Consider the following 11722-nt stretch of genomic DNA (forward strand, 5'->3'; position numbering starts at 1 on the left):
CTCTAATTGGCCAATCCAACCTAAATCATTAAAAGGTCCATAGTATATACTCCTTTCTTTTCATCATTTCTTCTTTAAGTACATAAATGTAAAAATTAAACAAAGTTATTATGGCAGTAATAAGTATGTTGACAAAATGGTCCTGCTGGAGCTTACACGTACGGGTGTGTTTCGTACAAAGAAAGTTATTTCAAAAAACAAAATTAAAAAATTATGAGGAATTCAATATTATGAAAGCTATTTTTTCATTAAAGGAGAAATATAATGTTGTTATTTGCTCTTATTTACCCTAAAAAAATAACACTTCACTTAAAGAAATTTCATCAAAACATTTTGAACTGCCATTGACTTTACAGTTATATCAAGTATTAAAAATCACAACAAAATACATATAAAATGAGTATACATGTATATGTAGCCCCATTTGCTTTAAGTCTAAGCAAATTCAGCTAATTATAATTTTATAAATATATTAATACTATTATCTTAAATTCCTTATGTGACACTATTTTATTATTTATTTATTTTGTTCACATAAAATTTCATTACATAAAAAAAAAGTTAAAAAGTTGAACCAGGTTGTTCAACCACAAGACTGGCTGACCAAATGATGGTGGAGTTAGGGTCCCACCAAAGTCCATAGCAATGTGGGACCCATAAATATGTTCGAAAGGGGGGTAATTAGAAATGATATATGATGGGGAAAAATTGTCGCACACTAGAAAATCATCTACTTATGAATGTGTCAATAAAGCCACACAATGGATTATTATTCTTGCATGCATCTGTCACTTGATCCCTTACACTTCTCCCTTTCTTTTTTCCCTTGTAGATAAAAAAGAATATATCGTACTCGTTCTGTTTTAATTTATTCATTTAAAATAAAAATATTTATATTTAATAATTAATAATTTTAATTATTTTATATAAATTGTTATTAAAAAATAAATATATTTAAAGAAAATAATCGTGTAATATGATTTTACTCCACACCCATCTCTAGATTGTTATGGATTATCATATATTTTTACATGGGACCCTCCAAGTCTCACACCATACCCCTTTCACCTCTAAATTAATTTCCACTCAAGATAGATAGATTCTTTAGACCTGATAGACCTTGTCCCTTTCACGTCTCTTCAATTCCCACCTCTTAGAAATTTCTGTTTCCAAACTATTCTTTTTTGTTAGTGCACAATCAGAGGTCGTTCGCGGGTTAGATAAGAAATAAGTTATTTATATACTATTAATTTTTGGATAATTTTTACGACGTTTGATAGATTGATGGATAGAAAGTAAATTATTTGTATATAAAATTAATATAATATTTGGTACACAAATTTAAAAATTGATATAATTAATACATGTATAATCTTGCATAACTAAAGTACATTTATACACGTATAACCCTCGAATAACTAATATCCACGTAACATAGTACATAAGGTCCTTCATAACTAATTCTTATATTACTAATACTCACTAACTCTAACCAGTTATAGCTTAACTAAAAAAAATTAAACAACAATTAAGATGTAGGAAGTATAATCTTAGAATTAACAATCATTAAAATTATGTTAATGCATTTATTTTCTTGGTTCGAGCTCGAAATTTCCGATTAAAAAAATAGAATCGATTCAAAGATTCAAATATGTCAGTACACCAAAGAGTGTTCCTTGCCGTGAACCAATCAATTTTATTAGTAAAACGACGTTTAAACTTAATTTTTTTAAACAAGCAATTAAAAGTACGATTATCTTGCATAAAGAGAAACATTAGTTAAATTTTGGAGTAACAATTTGCTTACAGTCTGTTAGAGTGCAAAGTGCATTTGCAGATATTATCTGTCATAAACTCATATTCACATAACGATAGTGAAATATTTCCTATATTTTATTTTACCTGGTCCCGTTGAGATAATATATTTTTTAAAATTTTTTAATTAAAAATATATTTTATTATATTCATAATGTTTTGAAACTTCAAACCTAACTACTACTATGTTAATTTTTAATAATAAGGGTATAATATGAAAAGATAATGTGATAAAAGGTCTTTTAATTTGCTAAAATGAACCAGCAAAATAAAACGTCAAATTTTGTATGGGACCCAAGTAAAACCAAATGGAGGGAGTACTTAATTTGTTCCAAATTATTTACTTAAAATAGATACCTTTTATTTTGAATGTTACCGTTCGTATAAATTTACTATTCTCTTTGTTTGGTATCATTTGACATTATTTCTATTTTTAGAGTCAAATTATAAAAAATTTGACTAACATTTTAAGATGCATTTTTTCATCATATTAATATGAAAAAATTGTAATTTATAGTACTTTTCATATAGTTTTAGAATATTTAATTTTCTTGTTTAAAATATCAAATTAATGTGATTTAATTTACCTTTGAAAAATAGTCGAATTGACTTTCGATAAGCGCAATATGACGAATATTTCCGGACGGAGGGAGTACATTTTATACATTTTTCTCAAAATTTTAAATTTTACATTTAAATTTAAGACTTGCTGTGATACTTTATATTTAATTAATTAACTAACTTTAATACAATCTATTATGTTTATTTCATTATGTAGCAGCTTGACTTCGACAGAGAAGCAGCATTTCTAAACGTTTACTCTCTCAGACATCTCATTTATAGTTGCATCAGAAATTTAGAACTCGTAGCAATCAATTTTGTGAATTTTTAAATATTAATAATGACTAATTATTCCATTATAAAACTTAATTAAAATAGCAGACTCAAATTTTAAAATGTATAAATTCTAGACATATAATAGACATGTATATTAATTATAGGTACATCTTTCTTGAGTGAACTTTTATCCAAAAATATATAGGATTTAAACCAAATTAAATTAGTGAATTATACCCAACTTGTACCTTATATATTAGATTTTTTTATTTTTTTTTTAAATTAAAAAAATAGAGGAAGATGAAGGGATAATAGGAAAGGGATAAAAAGATAAATAATCAAACTTTTACTATTTATTAATAAGGTAAAAATCTAGGTAGTCTACTAATTGAGCTATTTAGTTTCTACAATTGAGCTGCTAAGATTCCTCATTGAACCTCTGGAAAAATTGTCTTCCAATTTAAACACGTCCAATCAATTTAATTTTAAATTATCTTATTCACGAATTTATTTATTTCATGTTGAAGGTAAATATGGATGGTTTGGGTAAAATTTAGAAACATCCAAATTAATTGATTTAACGATAAACGAGTTATTGACACATTTAAAAATAACTTAGGCTGAATTGTCGATCATAACAACTCATTCAATTTTTATTAAGTTTTATTTGCTTTGTTTATTTATTTTTTATTTTTTCAATATTTTTTTTATTATGACGATGTATAACATATCAGATAAAAAATATTTTATTAAAAAAATTGACAAAAAAATTTATGTGCCAATTTGAACTCTAATCAATCTAACTTTTAATTAATTAAAATAGATTAAATAAAAATAAACTAAATTAATAAATGAAAGAATCAATAACCTATCAAAGGACAAGTTATATTTTCGAAGCTAGTATTGCCGTCTCTAAAACCTACAAATATCTAAAATATTCCAAACTTTTTGTTTAATCAAATTTAACAGCTAGTGGAGTATTTTCTGTAGTACCATCATGCAAATTAATTATAGGATCCTCAAATAGTGGAGTATCCTACTTCTTACGAATTAAAATTACCATTATTTAAGCGTTCGAGTTAGGTTGTGTATTGAAATTATTCTTACTATATATTTTTTTTATGTTTTATAAGTATAAATATCAAATAATTTTATCTTTTATAACTTTGAAAAACAAAATAATTAATTATTTCCTTCATCTCAAATTATATTTTATCCTAATTTCTAAAAATATTTGTCTCCAATTATTTGTTATTTCAATTGTTCAAGAAGATATTAATTATTTTCTCCATTTTATCCTTAGTATAGTGATTGTTTTCTAACACTATCAATAAATCAATAAAGTAAATATTTAATAGAGAAAATAATATAGTAAGAAATGCATAAGATCGATTATTAAAAGGAGTAATATGTTTGCATTAGAAAGTATAATGACCAAGTTTATTTATATATAATCATCCTCGAATAGGAAGAAACCATAGTGATTAGTCAGAGAATTCTTTTTTTGCTTTAATATAATATAATATTAACGTAAAACTAAAATAATAAATAAAATTGTTAGGGTTATTCTCCCAACAGATTTGATCATCCCATAGGAAAGAAGTTTAATTAGACCCAAGAGATTTTCATTTCCAACCTGCCAATATTCTCTGATGAAGATCTAAACCCATGGCAGACCAAAGATATGCCTTTGCTCGAAAACCGCAGCCCTAAATTAAATTACTTTATCTTTCTTTATTCATCATGTACTTCTAACTAACTTTATTAATTTAACCTAATGTGCTGTTAAATACTAGTATTCTCTTCATCTCATCTTTACAATTTTCAACTTCAATGCTTTTTTTTAAAAAGATTAATCCAGAAAAAAAGATAGATATATCTTTGAATTATCGTAAATGATATTCAGCTACTTTTCGTCATACTTTTAAATATTGGTGTCCCTGCAGTCCAAAAAACTAAAACATATATATCCTTTATACTAACGGACATACACGTGTAATAACCTGATCCATCGATCTGACATTTATTAAATATCGGATCGACGAATAAAACTGTGTCACGTGTCCCTATTTAGTTTACTGTTAGAGTGAAGGACATATATGCTCTAGTTTTTGAACAATAGAGACATCAATGTCCCAAAAATATGACGACAAATATCTGCATAACATTTATAATAGTTTAAAATTTTTTTATATCTTTTTTCTCAATTTAATTTAATAAAATTACTTTGTTAAAATCTGTATCAAGTCAAAAATAAGAAAAGTTTGAAACAAAAGGAGTACTCTAATATTTATTTTTTTGAAAAATAAAATACTCAAAGGTGCATAACTGACGTGTCCAACTTTAATTTTTGGTTCAGGTATGCCCACCCTCTCCCTCCATCTACCAAATCCATTTGATGATTTCAAAAGGGAATGTGTGCGTGTTGCTTTCAATTCATCATGTCATTATGAATTAAATATTCAAACCAGTACAACTATTACTCCTTATATATTAACTACTGTATATGTAACTAGCTAGGCTAGGGCATATGCTAATATCTCAAATTAATGCACAATATGTATATATATAGTAGCCCAAGCTAAAGAACTTTAGGAATTGAAACTTGCCCGTTGCCACATTAATAGAACTCCTAAATCATTCCATTGAATAGTCCATTAAGTCTTGTAATATATCAACAAATTAAAATGATCATGCATGCAAGTTCATTTACATATATATGTTCTAGATGGAATTAGCAACCTACCCCTCTACAGCTTCTACATAAAAGAGGCGTTTTATAGTACTGGTTCGTGTGAGGTGGTGAGAGTAAACGCGAATTCAAGATTTAAATTTAAATTTATACATTGAATTCTGTCACACACGTATATATGATTAATTTGATTGGAAAAATAAAATAAATGAAGGTTCACATGCAGAAAAGGTAGAGAGGAGCCAAGTTGTCTATATCACTTTTTTGCCAAAGAGATGAGCTCACCACCAATCTCTCATCAGCTCCATGCAAATACTAACATTCTCTCTTTACATATATGGTTGTTTCCTTTTTGTAGACTTTTTCATACTCTATAAACCCTAAAAATATAACAAAGCAAAAAGAAAGTGTTTTTTTTTCTTGCTTTTCGAACTACGTAACTGATAGAGTAAAACATTAATAAAGCTGAATTAAAGCAACAAAAAAGATAAGGCTCTAATAACATACAAACACATTTAACTTTATAGATCAAAAGTTTGAAAAATACAAACCTAACCCAATCCAGAATTTCTCTATAAGAAGGTAAATACATCATACAATAATATTAGCTAGCTAGGCTAAGGTTAACCCCCTTTTTTCCCCTCATGTCTCTTTGTATTATATTTTCTGCGTTTTACTAAAAAAACGCAGAGATTAAATAACCTTAATTACCATTGAAAAATTTCTCCCATTGAAGAAACCTTAAATCTCATGGAGATGGGCCGAACCCTGGAAGATCGGGCCACTGATGATCATTCGGATCAAGAGATGCATTAGCAGCGGAGCTACTAGCAGCTCCGCTGCTAGTGTTACTGGCTGAGCTATTTGGCCAAATATTATTATTGTTGTTGTTGATGAACCTTTGTGTCCATGAACCCAAAGGCCTTGCAGGTTGAAACTGCAACGTTTGATCAGATGGGAAAAAAGATGATTCCAAATTGGGTTTTTGGTAAAATCCAGTACTCTCCATTTGTTGATCAATTTGAACCTTAGGAGGAGGAGTTGGAATATTGAAATTACCAAATTGGTTGTTATTATTATTGGTGCCTGAAATTACTCCTAGCTGAGATTGATTATTGATACCTTGGGATAATTGACTCATTGATTGCATGGCAGTTAAAGAAGATAAAAATCCTCCACCACCAACACCACTACCACCGGTATACAGAGAACTCATTGACGGAAGTGGTGGCGGTTGAGATCTCGAATTGTTACCTGAGAAAAAAGCAGCTGCAGCAGCTGATAAATTCGGTATCTGCGGCGGATATAGTACTTGATGATGAGATCTAGATGAACTATCACCAGCTGATGATGAAGATGAACCGCCGCCCTTCATTGTGCGTTTACCTTTACGGCAACCACCGCCGACGGGGACGTTCCTTAGGGTTCCACCTTGAGTCCAGTACCTCCTACACGTCTTGCAGAAATAGCGAGGCTGAGTCAAACTGTAATTGTTGTAGTAGCAAAACTTGGTATTGTTTGAATCACAACGAGGGCATTTCTGCGGCGGTGGTTGTGCCGGCGAAGCTGAGTTGTTTTCCGGCATCTTCATTCTTCTTTGCTGCTGATTCCGATCATTCTCTCCCGATGATCTTCCACCTAATTGATCCTCCATCTCACTCTTTTCCACTTTTTCCTTGATTGAGAAAAGAAACTTATTTCAATCAGTTTTTATAGTGAAACTTCTCTTCTTCCACAAATCACAAATTCAGATTAAGTAAATGCACACACATGCAAGTCAACCCCTTCAGTCCCTAGAGATATGATTGTAATTAAATCTCAAACTTTTCGTCAACGTTTATACGGTCAATCCTTCCTTTGAGATTATCTAATCATATATATAAGGAACTAAAAATTGAAGAGCATGAGAATTTCTATAAAATTCCAACTAGTAGATAATTACCCTTTTGTAAATGAGGAAAATAGAGTTAAAAAAAAGACATATATAAGGAAATTAATAATAACTACCACCTCCTGCCTGCCTTTTTATGGTTAATCTTCAGTAAAAAAAAATATAGTCAGTTTACACAAAGACAAAGTTTTACTAATAGCTTAGACAAGTTTAGAAGAAAAAAAAAAAGAGTTGGGTTGGGGTAGGGGGGTTAAAGGGGGTGGGGTAAGAGGCGTGCGTGGCTACATATGAATGTTCAGAGAATAGTGAGATGGGACCGAACGAAGAGGTATGGTTTATGTTGTGTTTCTGTTGCGTCTGTGTTCAATCTCGTCTCAACAAATAAAGGAAAGAAGCCATAATTTTCAGTTCAACAAACTTCTGAGCAGACAAGAATTTCCCCTAATAACGACAAATTAATTTTGCTATGGACAAGTACAGTAGTAATAGGATTATGTGGACCACTAGGGGAGGAACTTTGAGGCGGCGCCGGCGCCGGCGGAGAGAGGGCGGCAGGAGGTGGAGGATCTGGCGGTTCATTGTTATATCAAATGGGTTTTGTGTTAGCTGTGTCAGCTTATTAGTCATTTTTTATTCTCCACTTTATTTTTTTAATTTCATTCTCTTTCTCTCTCTCTCTCACACACACACTTGTAACTCTGTCATGTTCATGCTTTATTAAAAAGTAACAGACTGGTACACCCCACGTCCATGGTTCATAAGATTATTTACACCGAAATTGGCAACTCGATTGACTTGACATAAATTACCCAAGGCAACTCGATTTATTTCGCGCAAATTATTAATTTTATTTTAAAATTATTAATAAAATATGTCTTATGAAACTAGCTTAACGTGGATATACTATTGATTTGTTACACGATAATAGCATAATAAGCGACTTCAAATTCATATAAAGTTGAGGAATATGCTAAAAAGTATTCTTAAATTTAACGAGAATTTAAAGATACATTTTCACTTATATTGTCAGATCGATAATATATTGAAAATCTAATTAGTCAAATACATGTTTTTAAGACAATTGAATGATTCAATGCTTTTCTCTTGTTAATAACTTGGAAAAGGGTTCCCTCTTTTCTCATTTGAGAGTTCCTAGCTATGTGTTTTAAGATGTTTTAGTAAAAGATTTGATAAATTTATTATATCTTAAGCTTTGAATATTTCAGCTACAGTTTGTTCTGATCGGGTATCAGAACATAAAGTAAATTATTTTTCTTAAAGTAGTATTTATAATATAATTCTGGAAAAAACCTTTTCATGTAATTTCAAGGGTATATTTAGCAGTAAGTTAATCACAGATAACATGACGAAGGACCTTATTATTTCAAAAATAATAATAATTATATTATATATACACAATTTAAACTCAAATTGATAAAGTTAATAACATTATATTTCCCTGGAAAAAAAATAACATTATATTCCTCAATTTCTTGCCCTTGAGCCATTTAAATTTATATTCATAAAATGAAACAGAAGTGGATGCTAACTAATTAGCTAGGGAGGTTAAGTGTACGGACTGCGCTGAATGTATGTTGACTCAAGCTAATTCATGTATAACTAGCTCAATTTGCTATGTACTTGATTCTAGTTATTTGTCATAAGAAATCTTCTGTCCAAATTCTCATGAATTAACTTTGAGTTATATGTAGACTCAACTTTTAGCTAGATGTATCAAATGTGTCGAATTTATAATAAATTAGACGAATTAACGATTCATACAAATTTAAACTGATATTATGGCACTTACGTGAGGCACGTGATATGGCACGTGACGTGATGCATAGCTTTATTGTCGGAGGAGCTATGGATGTGGTGCTAGAATTAAGCCAATGGAAGTTACAACTGCCCCCAAACCATACAAATTAAGCCCATACTCCTTATTTACATATGTTGTGAGAAAATATATATTGAAACAAGCCTACTCTTCTAGTAATAAATAATATATATTTATATGCCTACGCCGTATCTTCAATGAATCATACATATTTATATATTTATTTATAAGTAACTATACTATTCCTAGACGTGGATAATGACTATTTTGTAGAGGTTGCTAATTGAATATATAGCCCCTGCTTGGATAGCACCAGCAGTTAATTATCACGTGATTAAATTTGAATTAACTAAAAAGAACCAAGTAAATTTATCATTTCCAAACGCAGTTGATGTCACCGCAACATTTTGTTAAGGCCCAACACTACTGGGCCTATCTTCATTTTTTTCTGAAAGATAGGAATTCAAACCAAATAACGTACAAAGATACAAATTCGTATGAATTTTACTTGGAGCTTAGGTGAATAAACCTATCGAAGTTGTCCCCAAATTGCACTCTTTGTTTGGATAGTTATATTTTGTTGTTTAAATTAAATATAAGATTTATTTTAATTATTATTTAAATTCTATTATCTTATATCATTGAAGTTCATTATAGCTAAATATGAAAAGAAACACATTTTATATAACGACTAACTAAATCACATCACTATCTTTAGCATTTTCTATCATTCATTAAAATACAATACTATATAATAACAAACGATCTAATCATATCGATCGTTAAACAAATATAATTCAAATACAATATATGAACCAATACATCACAACCATCCAAAAAAAAGTGTAAAGGAAATAAACTTAAATTTCTTTTTCCCTCTTCCAATAATCTTCCTTTCCTATTCCAGCTTTAAGAAAATAAGCTTAATGTCCATTCTCCTCTTTCTATAATCTTCCTTTTCCCGATACCTTTCAAGAAAATTATCTTAATGTCCATTTTCCTATTATTCCATAGATCTCCCCTTCCCTATTTCACCGTTAAAAGAAATAATATTAAACGTCCATTTGCCTCTTCCATAATCTTCCTTTTTTCCCTTTCCTATATATTGCAGCTTTATCTTAGATGCTATTTCAAATTCTTATCCCAAAATTTATGCTTGTAAAAATGAAAAAGTTGACCTTGTAGTTCGGGGAAGCAAACTTAGCAAAGTGAATTTCCAACTAAAAAGAACTGACATCAGAAAATGTTCATACTTGTATACAATAATAAGCAAAAAGGAAATAAGTTGTGCAACATATTAGCCAAAAATAAAAAAGCCTTTTCACTAAAATTATTCAAATTAAACTTCCACTTCCTCCTTTCCTCAAAATTTCTTAGGATCACCCCCTGCACGCCTCCTCTGCTCCACCACATCTTCATCCATAGTTTTCTCCCTCGTACGATCTTCGATATAATCATCAACGGATTTATTCTCGTCCTCCGCCGAACCAACAACAGTTTCCTTGATCTTCTGACCCGTCTCTTTTGCCGCTCCCATAGCATCCTGCATTGCTTGCTTAGCTTTATCAGCTATTGCCTGTGCTGTCTCAGCAACTTTACTTGCCCCTTCCTTCGTGGCCTCTTTCGTATCGTGCGTGTAATCTTTCGTCTTATCAGCCATAGACTCCGCAGTGTCTTTAGTCTTCTCCTTCATGTCGTGGGCTCGCTCTTTCGCATTCTCCTTAGTGTTATGTGCCATTTCGGCTGCCTTGTCTCTCCCTTCTTTTGCTTTATCGGCTGCCTTTGAAGCCATATCGTTTGTCTTGTCCTTCATGTTCTCTGCACTTTGCTTTGTTTTATCTTTCATGTCTTTCGCTGTACGCTTAGTTTCGTCCATGGATTCTTTCATACCGTCTTTCGTTTTATCAGCCATCTCCCTCATAGGAGATTTCTCTTCTTTAACACCTCTATCAAAGTCTTGTCTTCTTTTTAAATCCTCCGATGCATGGAATCCCTTGAAACATAAATTGGAGACACAGAATCAATGTAAAATCGTTGAGGGAAAAAATGCGTAATAGATCGTACTCGCTCTGTCTCAATTTATATGACTTGGAATGGAACTTTCTTATATTAAATAAAATTTTGACTATAAAATATCAATTTTATAGTTGTATGCAATAATTCAAATTTTGTTAGCCTAGTCAAACTAGGCATGGAACGTAACGAAGGGAGTATAATTTAAATCCACAGTTAAAAAGTATAAAAAGAACATGTACTAATTATTGAATATATATTCCATCCGTTCATTACATGCTTAAGAAGACACAATTTAAACATAAAATTAAAAGACATTTGGTACTATACATTTCAAAAAGAAGAAAAAAAAAATTAAAGAGTACCTCAGAGTGATTAGGGGAAGAAGAGAAGCAGACAGGGGAGATTTTGTGACGAATAACGAGAGATGTTGTTCGAGGAATAGTCTTCGAAGGGTAAAAAAAGGAGACATTGCGTCTAAGGAAAATTGAAGAGGTTCTAGGAAGTGACTTTGACAGGTTCAAAATGGCGTTTTTAGTGATTGACATCGCTGCCATTGTTGTTGCTATCACAAAATTTAGGCTCGAGTCTGTGTGTATACGAGATCTGTTGCAGTTTGCACAAGTTGAAATGATTT

The 11722-nt window shown here is 30.6% G+C and overlaps 2 protein-coding genes across 2 annotated transcripts; both read right to left on the bottom strand.

Moving 5' to 3' along the window:
• Positions 1 to 5843: 5843 nt before the first annotated feature.
• Positions 5844 to 8052, bottom strand: LOC107009552 (dof zinc finger protein 4-like). Its single transcript, XM_027914391.1, has one exon. The coding sequence runs from the start codon at positions 6996 to 6998 to the stop codon at positions 6093 to 6095; it is 906 nt and encodes a 301-aa protein (XP_027770192.1). The 5' UTR covers positions 6999 to 8052; the 3' UTR covers positions 5844 to 6092.
• A 2205-nt stretch (positions 8053 to 10257) lies between these two features.
• LOC107010521 (late embryogenesis abundant protein At3g53040-like) lies at positions 10258 to 11722 on the bottom strand. Its single transcript, XM_015209809.2, has 2 exons — positions 11451 to 11722; positions 10258 to 11065 (listed from the first exon to the last, which is right to left on the bottom strand). The coding sequence occupies exons 1-2, from the start codon at positions 11640 to 11642 to the stop codon at positions 10436 to 10438; spliced, it is 822 nt and encodes a 273-aa protein (XP_015065295.1). The 5' UTR covers positions 11643 to 11722; the 3' UTR covers positions 10258 to 10435.

The sequence above is a fragment of the Solanum pennellii genome, chromosome 2 (assembly GCF_001406875.1).
Source record: "Solanum pennellii chromosome 2, SPENNV200".
Classification (NCBI taxonomy): Eukaryota; Viridiplantae; Streptophyta; class Magnoliopsida; order Solanales; family Solanaceae; genus Solanum; species Solanum pennellii.